The sequence below is a fragment of the Triticum aestivum genome, chromosome 2D (assembly GCF_018294505.1).
Source record: "Triticum aestivum cultivar Chinese Spring chromosome 2D, IWGSC CS RefSeq v2.1, whole genome shotgun sequence".
NCBI lineage: Eukaryota > Viridiplantae > Streptophyta > Magnoliopsida > Poales > Poaceae > Triticum > Triticum aestivum.
Genome location: NC_057799.1, coordinates 16,485,408 through 16,501,092, shown reverse-complemented (window position 1 = coordinate 16,501,092; position 15,685 = coordinate 16,485,408). Strand labels below are relative to the sequence as shown.

The window sequence follows — 15,685 nt, the reverse complement described above, 5'->3', positions numbered from 1 at the left end:
TTAACCATAATAATTGACGACTGAGATTTCTCTTCTATTTTTTTTAAGATGTTATTTTACGTTTATATTATTGCTAGATCAATCAGGCAATGAGATCGAGATGGATACGATCAGTCGATCGATCCCAAATAAATACGGATTGGACCGGCCAGTGGCAAATCCGTAAGCAATCTACAGCAGGTAACGTAGATTTGGTTGGGCTAAAAGATATATGAGAGTTCTGGATGGCCTGATTGCATTAATGCCTGTTTGTGAACGTGTAAATCTCACGTACTAGATCTCGTCACCCTCCAGATGAATTCCATCTCCAGGTCCGGCTACAAGTACAACTAAACATGAAAATCCATGTCAAACTACAAGCGAGCTTAGAACAAGAAGGCCATTCCGACTTCAGACAGAAGCATATCGCACACCATATAATCCCAGCCCAGCCCACCCCACCGATCAATCCAATCCCTCCTCAAACACAAGTAGGAAAGGAAAACCATGGCCCCGGGAAAAGCAAAAAAAGTAATCAAGTGATCAAACTTCGGACACCACCGACGCTGGAACCGGAGCCAGCAGCTCCATGTCCATGGCCCCTCCGCTCAGGCCCAGCGGGGCGAACAAACTCGAACCGCTGCCGATGCCTCCCAGCGTCTTCAGCCCGACGCATCAGGATAGTCTGGGGTTCCTCAACCAGTGGATCGCCGGCGACGAGAAGATGCTCGACACGCTGGGGTTCCTTTTCCACGCCGACATGTACGCCAACGATCCCTACGCGCTGCAGCAGCTGCACCCACCGGCCAGCGCCCGCGGGGGCCTGCACAGGTTCCTCGGCGAGTCCATGTTCCAGAGCCCGTGCGCGACCAAGACCAAGCGCGCCGACCATAGAGTCCAGACCGGCGGGCACTGGCGGCTGGAGCAGACCAGGGAGGAGCTGGTGCTGGCCCACGAGAGTGGGCTCAAGAACAGCTTCGGGTTCTACCTCAGCACGTTCAAGAAGCGCAAGACGTCGTGGCTCATGCAAGAGTTCACCAACGACATGGACAAGGGCCCCGACAGGAAGGGCGTGCCCACGCTCCACAAGCTCTACATCACGCCGCGTGCCACCGACGACGACCTGAGGGAAGTCTATGGGAGGACGGCGTGACTGGAACTACTACCGCCCGGGAGTACCCGTGGGCTCGGGCAAGAGCACGTTGAGCTGCCACAGGCGCTGCAGCCTCGACGGCAAAATTTCATGGATGACACAATGTCGGTGGGTCTTCTTCTTCACGATGACAGCGAGACTATGTTGGAATTTTGCTAGTAGGCCTTTGGCCCAAAGCCCAACTAAAATTCTCTTGGTCCATTCATGTACACATGTGAGGGGAGTGAGTGAGACTAAAGTTTAGTTCCACCACGGAAGTTGAGTGAGACTTGCACCTCTTTATAAGGTGAGCTCTTCTATCACTTGTATGAGCATGAGAAGAGGAGACCTACACGCGTGCTCCTCTTCCTCGCTCGCCTCGCCACGCCTCGCCTCGCCTTGTCACGACGCGCCGCGGGTTGCGGGATTGAGCCGAGGACAGATCTATGCACGTTGTCTAAATGGACGCGTTAATTACTGAACCGTTTCTGATTCTTTTGGATCGCGACTCGGACGTGGGGTTTACTCCCACGACCTACCCGTCTACCCTAGCCGCCGCTGTCCGTTCCAGATCATTGTGCCGCTAAGCAAGTCTTCTCCATCCCTCCTTTCGGCGTGCACCGGGAGAAGAGACATCAGGCCTCCGGAACCCCGCCTCTCGTGATCCTGTAGGGGAGAGGGGTAATCAGGTTTTTGAGGAGCGCACTCGCGCGACTGCTGGCTACGACGACTTCTTCCCCGACCTCGGCAACCTCATCCTTGACGACATGGCCGACAACGTCAACGCCGGCGGTGCTGCTCCCGCTGCACCGTATGTGATTCTATTCTTCTTGTTCGAGATCGTGGTAGAATTCATGTCTCTAGTATGTGCCCTAGATGTGATCTGTTCATCTACTATGCTAGTTCGCATGATTAGTTTAATATCTGCTAGTGCTGTCATAATTTGTCTTCTGTTTATTCGGATTAAATCCCGTAGTAATTTGCTCATATTTTCAGCAGACTAGGCAAAACTTCATGGGGCAGCATTAGCAATGCCAGCGAACGTTCTTGGTCAGGACCAGCAGCAATACATGACAACATTAGCATCGTTTGGAGATTTCATTACTGACTACATACAGATGTATATAGACCTATTTTAGAGTATAGATTTACTCATTTTGCTTCGTATGTAGTCTGTTTTGGAATTTTAGGCTTATATTAGGAACGAAAGGAGTAGAATAAAAAAAGTTTATGCACGATCTTTGTGTCGGATGTATGCATATCCGGCCGGATTTCATATATTATGCATGAGTCAGTCCGAATTTTGTCGTGTGTATAGCACAGCTCAATAAAAATTTCTAGAATTATTCCCTGTCAATACGTTAGTCATACTAACCTACCCTGTGCATGCATGCAGGACGCACGTGCGCCGGCTTCCATACGATAGAACGGGGATATAGGGAATAATTGACGTCCTATTAACGGAGCTGCCGAAGAAATATGTACAATCTGATTGTGCTTTCATCAAATTTGAGTCACTTATCACGTGTGCTATATGGTTATACGTTAAATCTTATTTTGTTTTCATCAAGTTTGAGTCACTTACCATGTGTGCATGTCGTAATATGTACAGTGTTCTAAAAAATCTAGATGGAAGAATAGCGCTACCAATAAACTCAGCCGGAGGAATACATACAGTCTTCACCGTCATCTCGTATGCATTTTTTTTGAATAATCTTCTTTTTAGCTAAAATTTAAATTTACACATTTCTTTGCTAGATAAATAACAAGAACCAAGGAGCAGCCAAGCGAAAGGAAGAGAAGGTTTGAGTGTAGGCCCCTGAGCCTCGAATTGCACGGGAGTATGGTGCGATAGGGGTAATGCCCACTGAAACTACGAGTTAGAAGCAAGGTTGAGTGTGAAAGACAACACATGCATCCAATGGAGGTCGGACGATGGTGATGTTGACCATCAAAATATATACAATTCGATGCATGAAGGGGCCGTCGCCAACGAGGAGGAACGGTGACATGGGTGGGTCTTGGACTAGGGGGCATATGTGTGGGGATGATGCATGCACCAAGTGTAGTTAAGATGGTAATGAAGCCCGTCATCGTTACAAGTTCGAGGGATTGCGGGATTCTTGAAAGCGGAGTGCTAGAGTGTAATGAGCAAATTCATCACCTTGGGATGGATCATGTTCATGGTGAGTAGGTGGACAATCGTGACCACCATCGATGATGGTGGATGGTGAAGTGGCAACGCGGATGGGTCATTTAAAACGTGTTAATTTTTTTCTCCCGTTGCAACACACGGGCATACTTGCTAGTAGTACTTTAGGGCCTCTTTGATTCAAAAGATTTGCGTAGGATTTTTAAAGGATTAGAATCCTTAGGAATTTTTCCCGCGTTGATAGTTTGATTCGCAGGATTGAATCCCATAGGATTTTTTCCTATGGATTCAATTATACTACATTTCATAGGAATTCTAGCATCCACTCCAATCTCTTGGAAGAAATCCTTTGTTTTTTCTGTGATACAATCAAACAAACTCAAATCCTATAGGAACTCAATGGACATGTCATTTCAATCCTACGTTTTTCCTATTCCTATGTTTTTGCAACCCTGTGAATCAAAGAGGCCCTTAATAATTGTTCAGGCCTAGGAACTAACCAAACGCCTTTTGGCTCAGGCAGCCTGGCCAGGGAGCTTCTACTCAGCGCCTTCGGTGCCAACTAGGGGTTTTGGCGCCCACGCTGCCGAGCTGGCCCAAAAAGGGAGCTCGAACGAAAGGAATAAACGGAAAAACGGGGGCACGAGAAGAATCGAACCAACGACGAGCCGTGCCATAGTACAATGAGCAAACCAATCGGCCACTCAAGCGGATGTGATAGTTTCCATCTTTTCCATCTTTTATTGTTTCTTCTTTCGTCTTTTCTTTTTTCTTTTTTCCTTTTTCCCATTTTTCGTTTTCTACTTATTTTTTCTTCTTCATTTTTTTTCAAATTTCATGAACTCTTTTCAAATCGATGAAATTTATTCATTTTTGATGAACTTTTTCCAAATTTGATGAAATTGAAAAAAAGTTTATCGGATTTCAAAAAATTCCACAAATTTGAAAAAAATTCATCGGATTTAATAAAAGGTTAATATCATTTGAAAACAATTTATCGGTTTTGGAAAAAAAATTCATCAAACCTGAAAAAAGTTCATCGAATTTGATAAAAAGTTCATTGAAATTGGTAAAAAGTTCATGAAATATGAAATAAAGTTCATTGAATTTTAAAAAGGTTCATCAAATTAGAAAAAAAATTCAATGAGTTTGAAAAAAAGTTCATAAATTTTAAAAAATTCATCTATTTTTTATATAAAAAACGAAAAGTTAGAAAATAATCAATTTAGAAGAGAAACAAGTTTTAAAACGTGCATTTAAAAACAACAAAAATAAACCCATAAAATACCACCCACGCAATGACCACGAACCATGGAAAATCCCGGTTTGGGAAGCTTGTGGAAGCTTCCCAAAACCGGGGGATTCCCGCGGCTGTAGAGAACAAATAAAGCTGAACAATTAATACTTCACTTGTAGTTCCATGGCGTAGTGGTTGCCGTCGTTGTAGTTGGAGGTTTGATCGCGAGTTCGACTCTGGTCGGGCGCACCTTTCGACAGAACGGGTAGATTTAGTAAAAACTCTAGATGGGCCAGCCCAAAATAGGGTTTGCCGCCTGGCCAGGCAAAACTCAATCGCTTTTCAGGCGCACGTCAGGCACCTATTTTCCCTGGCAGAGAGTCCGGGTCTTGAACCAAACAGGCTCTAAATGAGGATGGGGTTGACAAGTCACTCCCCACTTCCTCGCTCTGACTGCTCTCCCTTCCCATCATCTCGCAGGTTTCTCTCCCTGGCCCTCACATCTTGTAGGCTAGTCTCTATCCCCATCTCGCGCAGGTTGCCAACGAGCTGGTGGCGGCCGCTTGTATTTGCTGCAACAATGGCCACGTCGCGCGGCTAGGGTTGCCGCGCGTTACAACCATGTCAAGGTAGTTGTGGCCGGCGTCGTGCACCGCTATGGCCATGGCATCGCAGTGCTACAACCAGCGACTGGTCGTTTTGGAAAAGGCTATGAGATGTGCTAGAACCGTGTGGCGTGTTGGGAGCCTGGGAATAGGATAGCGGAGCTGCATCTAGCAATATAATTTGTTACATCCGACATCAATTTTTGCTGGAACCAGTCGAGTGTCGGCTACGACTATCGGCGCAGTGGAGCCAAGGTTTAAAATTTTGTCGTAATTTCCTGAAATTTCTGAAATTTCGAGGGTGTGCAATTTTTTTGCCTTTCCTTGAGAAAAATCCGGTTGGTTTGAAATTTTATGTAAAAATGAACATCGCTCAGTTAGATTTAGCAATAGTTTCAGTAGCATAGTGGTAGGGAGGTTTTCTTTCGACGATCATTAGCTCTTTTGTTCGAGTCATGTAGTACAATTTTTTGATTATTTTGGCACTGAATATATATTTTTTGGCAAAAATATGTCCTAGCGGAGATTCGAACCACGGCCAGCTGCATGCTAAGCAATGGACTACCTATCAGGTTAGATATTACTGCTCAGATACGGTGGCTATGAGATTGCTCAGCCTCAGGCCAGGGTGAAATTCTTGCTCGCTTGGCTGATATGCTGGCAGCGGTGGCGTCCGTGGATGTCGTTTCCTTCTTGTAGACGCTGTCGAGGCCATCGGTTGCGCCCCTCTTCAAACTCAGGGGAAAGCCTAGGTCTGACTCCTACAGACCGGTTGGCGACGGCGTCTCGGCGTCGTCCTCCTTCTTGAAGGTGCTATCTTGTTCGATCATGGTGTCCCCTGTTTTGGTTTTGGAGACATTGGTGCTCCTGTTGGTTTGGCATTGCCACTCTTGGTTGGGGCATGGTAGGTTTAGCTGTGATATATCCTCTATTAGGGCCGATTATCCTTTGCCTCTCTGCTCCGTGCACCATGTTCACGCCTGATTGCATTTGTGTGTCATGTGGTGTACCTTTATCTGTACGCATTCTATTCCTTCTATCAATGCAATGATACCCAAACTTTGCATATTCACTAAAAATAAAGTGGGAACCTCAAGATTATGTGGCCAGCTAAATTATTGTCTTGATAAAGCTGGAGCTTCCCTCTGGCGACACACGCCGAAACAACCCTCCAACGACGAAGGCCACGTATTAGGGCATGCATATAATCTTAACATGCAAGTTTGTTAGTGCATGCATTAGTTGTTAGCTGATTAGTCGGTCGTGAGTTAGTGGCCGGTTGTAGTGGCCGGGTCATACGGCATGTAGTTAGGTAGTAGGGCATGCGTGGGTTAGTTAGTACGTGCTGGTAGTGGCACAAAACCAGGGATGGTTTATTTGCCTGCCTATGTGCGTGTGCAGTAATGCTAGACCCACGTAAACTTACGTGAGGTTTTTACGTAAAGATTGATGTGGAGGTAGTTAATTGGATAAAGATTAGTGGATGGGGCCCACCCAAGTTGAAATCAGGGGGAAGAGGATTATAGTTAGGAAGATTACATTATTTTACGTAGCTTGTTCGTAGATGGAGCATTATTGGTGCGTGCGTGGTGTGAGTGTGGCGGCCGGCCCTGTGCGTGTGGGTGCTATATTTAAGAGTTGCACTCGTGCTTGCTGTGTGTGAGATGCTGAGAGTCCAGTAAGCCATGGAGAGAGAGATGTCTCTAGGTGCGTGTGTGCGCTCACCGTGAATTGGAGTGAGCCTCCATGTATTCTGTGTTTGTGGGTCGAATGCAGAGAAGAAAGAACGACGTTCGCCGCTGAGCTGTATATCGCCGCAAGGGTGTATGTCGGGAGTGCGGCGTTTCTGCTCCCGAGCTCATTTGCACCACCCTAACAAAAAAAAGATCAAAAGAAATACAAAACAAATTCAAAAAATTCTTATTTCTTTTTGTGTGGTAGATAAGTTTATGTGTGAGGTGCGCTCCAAGTTTTAACTCATTTGGAGATCTGAGTAACTCTCAGTAAAAAAGATAAATTCAAGATCGGTAAAATAGTTTAATGTTCACACACTGTTGACCCGATTTGTTTTTTTTGCTGAGAGCTGCTTAGATGTTCAAATAAATTGAAATTTTGAGTGAACCTCACGCATACAACTGTCTACCATATAATTTTTGGATTTTATTGAATTTTCTAGTATTTATTTTGATTTTTTTCTGACCAGGTGCAGATGAGTCTGGGCACCGAATTGGGTTTTCGGTATATCGGCGCAAATACTCATGTACTCAAGTTTGTATCGAGTTTGTCTTCTTTCGTCCGGCGTTCGTGTTGCCGGAGGCCAGCCCCAACAAAATCAATCTCTTAGGTTTAAGTTTTCAATAATTGCATTAAACACAAGCGGCCATTTTATACGTGCTCAGAAGCTCTTCTCTGGCTCTCGCGGTGGCCGCGGCCGTCGACGGCGTCGCGAGGCGGCGCACGACCAGGAGGACAAGAAGAGGGCCGACGAGCAGGACAAAGACCAGTGCTAGGGCTGCATGTGGAGACCTCGCTTGCAGCAGCAGCTCATGGATGTCATGCAACGGATGAACCATCACGACCACGCAGCGCTTCCTAACGAGGGGATGCTTCACTGACTGTTTCTTCTACACAGTAGCTCAGCTGGCTTTATAGCTACTAGGCTGGAGATTGCAGAAAGAGCAAGACAGCCCTCTTAGTCCATACTTATTCAGAAAACTCAAAGTGCTCACACGAAGGTACGTCGTCCTCTTCGAAGGAAGAGATTATATTTTTTGTAAACGTTCCCTGCCCGCCGACCGGCCGAGCCACGCGCCGGCCGCCTTCTACATACGCGCGTCTCGAGTGGGATGACACATCCACGTACATCCTTATCTCATCCGGGTCCACTAGTTCGGGATGGCATGGCCCCGTTTCCCGTAGGCATTCATCTATCAGGGATAGCCATATCCCCAGTTTCCTGTTTTCTGAGACCAGGATTCTAGGTATGGGAATATTTTATCCACGCAATCTAATATGGGGATCGGGATGAAAAAGGTCTGCCCATCCCTCTTCCCGTTATATGCATGTAAGTTGGTAGACTTTTATACCAAACATATTATAATATTATATCAAGCATTGTAATATTTAGTACAACTTACTCTATGAAAGTTATTTACTATCATTATTTTTTGCATGTCTAATAAAATCTAAGTATTCCTACAAAATAACATTATATTCTTTTGAATTTGGCTTCTTAATGAGGAATCTGATCCCCGTCCCGAACCTGATCGGGATTTTTTTTAGAAATGGAGGAAGATCCCCGGCCTCTGCATCTGGACGATGCATACATCCATGTTATTAATTATTGACACAAGATCTTACAAAGTCATACAACAGTAATACTAAAGCCACCGTCTACGCAACATCTGTCGCAACTCCTATCCAGTTGATGAAGGGCGCTGATAGTCTGAACCTAATTCCAAACAGACATCGCGGCCAAACCTAACATCTAAGACCTGAGGTCCCAACCAGGACGCCTGCCGAGTATGGGCACCCACAAGTCCGGCGCGCTCCTCAACCAGGACGCCTGCCGGGTATGAGGCCGCCGCATCCACCTGCCACCAATTCATCTTCAGAACTGTACTGCTGCATGTACCTTGCCTGGTCTAGCTGCCGCCGACGCCACCATGACGCCAGACAACGTCATCCTCCTGCGTGAGTCCATCTCCGCGCATCGGGCGCCCAGTCTCCACTGCGCCACGCCGCCGAGATCCGCCGTCATCAATGGGCAAGACGAAACACCGCCCCTCCTCTTGTACCCTCCAACCAGCACTTGCACCAAAACGATGCCCCCAGGAGGAAGAACGACACCGAAGGCGCCGTCATCGTCCGATCTGGTAGACCTAGATCTAGGGTTTCCCCGGAACTTCCCGATCAGGTTGACGTGACCTGCAACGACGATGCCTCGAGAAGGGAACGACGTCCGAGACATCGCCATCGTCCGCCAAGACCACAGTCAGGCGCGATTTTCATCGGAAGCCACGTCGTCCCGATCTCGTAGCTGGCTGGAACCGAGTGGAACCTCACCACGAAGACGTACATCGCCGTCGGTACTCCGGCGGAGATCGGCAGCAGACTGCCGGGTACCCGCAGTATCCCAAACGGCCGGACGGATCGAACGTGACGACCGGATCCGATCCAGAAACTCCGCTGGATCGCTAGCGAGAGGCCTCCGGCGCCCCTCGCTGGCCCTTCCACGCAGTCGCCGGCCGGCCACATGTACAGGATGGATCGCCAACCACACGTCGCGGCCAACAGCCGCACCACCAGTCCTCTCCGTTGACCCTGCAGTACCGCCGCCACTGCCCACCACCATGCCGCTGCAATGCGCCGCGGCCGGAGAGACGCCGCGCCGCCACCGTCCAGATCTGGGCAGGTGCCCCCATGCCCATGGATGCCCCGCATCACCCAAACCTACGTGGGAGGGGAGGGAGCCTACGCCACCGCCGTCGGCCACTAGGCTTTGCCCGGTGGCTTCCTCCAGCGGCGACGGAGGGAGGCACGGGATCTGCGGCGGCCTGGCGGCTAGGATTGCCGATCCGCCCGAGTCGCCCAGGCGGGGGGCGACGTGGGGGCGAAAGTTGAGAACCTGATGGGGATGGAAACCGGAAGAAAAGTTTGCCCATTTGTCAAATGGCGATGGGGATGACAAGTGACACCCCAGTGGGGAGCAGCCCCGTTGCCATCCTCTGATTCTCCTTTTCCACGCATCTTCTCCCACTCCTAGCATGAGTGCAACTTCCCTCTCTCTCCCCACAACCCACCATGCTCGCTCAGACTGCTCTCCCTTCCCATCTGGCGGGTTTCTCTTCCTACCCCTCTCCCCCACACAAAACCAGAACCCCACCCCCCGCGCGCATCTTGTAGGCTACTCTCTATCCTCATCTCGCACAGGTTGCCAATGAGCCGGTGGCAGCCGCTCGTATTTTGTTGCAAGAACAGCCTCGTCATGCGGTGCGGGTTGTTGCATGTTACAACCATGGTGAGGCAGTGCTGTGGCCACAGCCGACTGGCCGTGCTGGAAACGGCTATGCGAGCTAGAATCAAGGGGGGGGGGGGGGGGGGGGTTGAGTCAAAAATGCTACATCGCAGAGACTATGTGTTGGGAGCCCGGGAACCGACTGTCGGAGCTGCATCTAGCAACATAATTTGCTACATCTGATGTCGATTTTTAATGGGACCAGTCGAGTGTCGGCTACGACCGTAGGCGCAGTGGAGCCAAGTTTAAAATTTCATCATAATTTCCTTAAATTTCAATAATTTCAAGGGCACGCGAAACTTTTGCTTTTCTTCAAAAAAAAATCAGTTTGTTTGAAATTATATTTAAAAATGAACATCGTTCGGTAAGAATTAGCAGTGGTTTCAGTAGCGTAGCGGTATGGCAGTTTTCTTCCGACGATTATTGGCTCTAGAGTTCAAATCATGTAGCACAAACGTTTTGATTATTTTGGCACCGAATATATATTTTTGGCAAAAATATGTCCTAGCGGAGATTTGAACCACGGCCAGCTGCATGCTAAGCAATGGACTAACTATCATGTTTGATATGTAATTACGTCGATTATGTGCTACATATAATTTTATCTAGATTTTAAAAAAATCAAACAAAAATTTGTTGATTTGTCCAAAAAAATTGGAACTTTTGACCATTTAGAGGGTGAGCAAAAATTTTGGCACTTCGGAATCATAAACCTTGGGTGGACCTGCAACCAAGGAGAAAAAAATGTTACGACCGCTGCTTCAAATAGCTACAGCTGGCTTTTTTTTTTGCTGGAACCAGTCGACAGTTGGCGCGATGGAGCAGCATCTAGCGACATAATTCGCTACACCCGGCATTGATTTTTGCTGGAACCAGCACGGGCGTCAGACAGCCACATGATGCCACCAGAGTTGCTACCATGGGCAGCTCGGGATGCTGCAACCAGCGGTCGAGGTTGCCATAAACCAATGACCACGCCGGTGACGCTACGACAACCACATGATTCTTGCGACAGCGACGCCTCCGTCCTGCATTGAACTCAAAAGGGCTGCTGGCGACAAAGGCGACATGTTGAGCGACAAGAGCGGATGGCCTGCGAGCGCGGGCAGCTGGGGCAACGAGCATGGGTGGCGCTGTTGGCCGGCAATTGCGGGCAGCCAAGGACGAGCGTAGGCGATGGCAAGCGTGGACTTCCCCATGGACGCAAGCTGCTGGTCAACGCGGACGAGATGCGAAGCGGATGCGTGAGGATGACGGGGGAATCAATGGCAGGAGGTGGCCTAATCCTACAGCTGGGGGCTGACTAGCCAGCGCCTAGCTCTGGCCCTAGATTTTTTGGGAGCTGGAATTGTTTGGCAAGAGGATTATGACAGGGAAAAGTAGGATAAGGAATTTAGGATAGGAAAAAGATAACCTACATATAATTTTATCTACATGTATAAATTTTTTTGGTTGATTTATGCAAAAAAAAAATTTATATTTTGACCATTTCGATGATGAGCAAATTTTTGCCACGTCGAAATCGTAAACCTTAGGTGGAGCTGCGACCAGGGAGACACTACTAGGGAAAACCTTATACACAGAATCTTAGCAGTAGCGCTGGATAAAATGGGGCGCTACTCCTACTTAGTAGTAGCGTGTGTCAGTAAAAGGCGCTACTGCTATCCTGTTAGCAGTAGCGCGTTTTAGCAAAACGCGCTGCTGCTAAGTTTGAACTGGGCGCAAATGGCTAGCCCCACTTAGCAGCACCGCGTATCCCTATCCAGCGCTACTGATATGCTTCATAGTAGTAGCGCTTTTCTTTAACACGCGCTGCTACTAACCCTACCTTATCGTCACCGCGCGGCCGACGATCCCCTCACTCTCCCTCTCACTCACTCTCCCCCGCACCTCAGTCGTCCGCCGCCGCCGCCGTTCCTCCTCCACTAAGGTAGTCCCTCCTCCCCTCCCTCCTCCTCCGGCCGCGCCCTCCTCCCTCCTCCGATCCCACCGCTCTCCTCCCCCCCTCCTCTCTCCTCCCTCCTCCCCCTCCTCCCTCCTCCTCCTCCCTCCATCTCTCCTAAACCCTAAACTCATTTTTACTGTTCTTGTATAATGTATTTTTTTTACTATTTTTTAGTATGTGTTTAATAGAATTAGAGAGAAAATTAATAGGACTAGTTGAACTAATTTATTTTTATTTATAGTAAGTGCTTAGTTGAACTAGTTGAATTAATAAAACTAATTTATTTTTTGTAAGAAAATTTAGGTATATGAGATTTGATGATCTAATTAAAATTTTACTATAGAACTATTGATTTTTAGTAAGAAAATTAATAGAACTAGTTTATTTTTAGGTGTATTTAACATAATTCTAGGTTCATTCTTTTGAAGTGGACATGTCATATTTTGAACATGTCACATTTGTTTTTTTTTTAGTTAAAGCAATTATTCCTGCATCAACGTCAACGATGCCTTTCCCGCATCCTCGTCGTCGACTCGGTGGAGGAGGCCTGCTTGATCAGAGGGGCCATGTCCGGGACAGGGCTCCGCCGGGCTGGTACTAGGAGGTGCTACCTTTCGGGGGCGCAACTTGGTGAGGAGCCAGCCCGTCGTTGACCCGAACCTTCTTTGGTGGCGGTCGTGTGGGCCAGTGACGGTGCGGAGGCTTGAGGACCCCACGGAGGTGGTACGTCACCGTGTCAGCGAGGAGGACGAGCACGTCCGTCGCTACATAGTTGCGTTGGAGGGCAGGTTCTTCAGGGATCTCACTGGAGCTATGATCCTGTGATGGTTCCTTCTCTTTGGGTGTTCACCGCCCGTGCCGATACCCGTGGTTCGCTAGGGTTTTAGCTGTATTAGTGATGTTATATGTATAATACAATTTGAGATGTATTAGTGATAATATTCGACGATGTATGGACGTAAGAGATGATTTAGTTTTGCTTATTGAATGCGTGCTAATTTGAATACTAATTTATTTTATGATTTAGTTTCGCTTATTGAATGCTCAAATTGGAGAACTACTCCTATTTTGAATGCTTAAATTGGAGAGCACTATGCAAGGCGTATGCCAGATCCCTACTTTTCTGATTAGGGATCCCTACGTTTAAAGATTGCTATGTTTTCTGTTTACTAGTAATCGTGTACGTGCAATGCACGTATCAACTAATACAAAAATGATTTTGAAACTGATTCAACTTTTTAACTGAATTTTCAAGATTACGCTGCTAAAGGGTAAATATCTATTACTCAAAATTTTGGCTTCACACCAGCAATTGCGAAATAAAAATATTAAAATGTTTCATTGTTTGCCTATGAGTACGACAAATCATAATTATTACTACAAAGAGTGCAAAAGTTACTCGTACTGTCTTACAAAAGCATGTCATGAATATAATGCAGTTAGTACTGGTTCACTAATCCAAATGAAGTAAAAGCCTATATTTGTTGTGATCATCGATTGCACAAATAAATAAAACACCTCATCTAAACTATTGATATTCTACATGTTCGTTCGGTGTTGATTTTTTTTTATGGAAACAACACGAATTTGCCTTTTCTTTCAGAAGAAGGAAAATTGCAGTACAACGTTCGGCCAGCAAAAAAAAGGAAAAGAAGGGAGCGGCAGGTTACTGAATTTGATATTTGGTTCAGTCACATTTTTTACACGATCTATCCGATTTCATGCACACGACACCTCGCTATCCGATTCCATTGCACTCGGTCGTTCACACATGCAACAGTCAACTGGCTAATGGCATGGGAAGTATTTAGTTCACTAGCAGGCAGAAAGCGCGATGGCACACCGCGCCATAGTTCGAGTTCGTCATTTAGCAAACTAGATCATACCCCACGCGTTCCTGCAGGAATCAATTGCAATATATTTTGATCAAATTTAGGTGTCTAGCACTCCATATATGAAGAACTACCCTCAGTGTAAAATTTATTAGCTATCTATAAAATTTGACTATAAAGGGGACATATGTTTAGTTAGAGACTTGGAATTGATATAAGTAATCACCACAATTAATTTGAAATTACATTCAAACAAATTACTATCTTTAAGTTGCAACTAAATATGACAAAAAATGTGGAATGGAGTTAATAACCACAGTCATCCTATGGAGAAAATATAACCAAACTATAAAACAAAAAAGTTGTAGTAAAACTGACTGAAACTTGTTTCGGCTGTGAAGCAGAACGTATCCTACAGACACTAAATTTGTACAAATCGTTGTAAAACTGACTTTAACTTGTTTCAGCTGCATTGAAAATTATGTATTGGTAGGCATCATGCCGTTACATGTTAGTAATTGGTGGAAAGGCATGAAAAAAACAAAGACATACGTTAGCAATCAAACAGTGTTTAATAAAAAAGGACATATGCTACCTTATGTCAGCATCATTCTCTACTTCACATGTTGGCCTGTAACAACAACACTTTTCCATAGCCATGTGTTTCCTACATAGAACTGCTCGGCAATCCCCAGCATTTGCAACCAACAATTACCTGCAAGATAGGAGACAAACAAAAGTTCGCATGCATATGTGCATGTAGGAGTTTTGACTGCATGCTCATCATACCTTCCAAAGATCAAAGATGTAAGATTTGTATTTCCCGACGATCAACTGATGATTGAATCATTTGCAAGAGCAAGGTCTTCACTTAAGAAAGCTTTGTGGACTGAGTTTGCCACTGATTCAGAAAAACGAGACATCTTGTATTGCTCATGGGAACTCTGAATCCATAAAGAACAATCAGATGGCATGTTTTTTCATGTAGGATGCTTCATCAGAACATCCATGGCCATCAAAAACCTACAACCAAATAACACAGTTAGTTCAGATAGTGCCATAGAATCTCCATGAAATCCATGTCGGAGTAGGATCATAAGGTAGCTAGGTTGGCAAGAAAGGAGCAAATAGATGAGGGGAGGAGGGCGAAAGCTAAATCAGAAACACATCGTCCATCTTGGGGAACCAAACGATCGGCAACCATGGTAGATCTCGGCAATCACTGACCCACGGCAAGGCACACAAGGGTAACAAACGAAGGTGAGAATGCATGGAGGAGGGGTGCGCTGTGCGTGAGCGACTCAGAGAGACAGATAGGGATATGAAGAGAGATGCATCCTCACGCGAGAGGACGGTCGAGGAAGTAATAACCGTGAAAGAGGAAATCGCTCGATTGCCTTGCCAATTATGGGAGGTAGAAGAGGAAGCGGTCGGTCGCTTTGGTGACTGGGATTGTATGCGTGGACCAGAAAAGAGGAAACGCAACGATGTGAAGAGATCAGGGAGTTTACATATGGGCTACCAATGGGCTTTTCAGTGTCCAAATAGATTTTTGTGAGAAGCAGACATGCACAGCCCAACTAAAACAAATCGAGTCGGAGGGATTGATCGCGAGCTCCTATGCAGCGCTGCAGGCGCCCATTAACGATCCGACGCCTGCAGCGCTGCAATCATGGGCCAGCCCACTGGCGTGCTGCCCCATTTTTTGTTTTTTTGTTACGAAAATAAAAATATGAAATCAAAAAAGGTTTACAAATTTATAGAAAAAAGGTTCATCCATTTGAAA

General features: G+C 46.4%; 1 protein-coding gene across 1 annotated transcript; it reads left to right on the top strand.

Moving 5' to 3' along the window:
- The first annotated feature begins 294 nt into the window (after positions 1 to 294).
- On the top strand, positions 295 to 1,132 carry LOC123055518 (uncharacterized). The gene is made up of 2 exons (XM_044479515.1): positions 295 to 323; positions 520 to 1,132. Exons 1-2 carry the CDS (start codon positions 295 to 297, stop codon positions 1,130 to 1,132), a joined length of 642 nt encoding a protein of 213 aa, XP_044335450.1.
- Positions 1,133 to 15,685: the final 14,553 nt, after the last annotated feature.

Excerpts from the sequence above, each read along its gene's own strand:
- LOC123055518 (XM_044479515.1), top strand. The coding sequence starts at position 295 with ATGAATTCCATCTCCAGGTCCGGCTACAA. Across the intron at positions 324-519 it reads ATCTCCAGGTCCGGCTACAA|TGATCAAACTTCGGACACCA; the intron begins GTACAACTAAAC and ends AAAGTAATCAAG.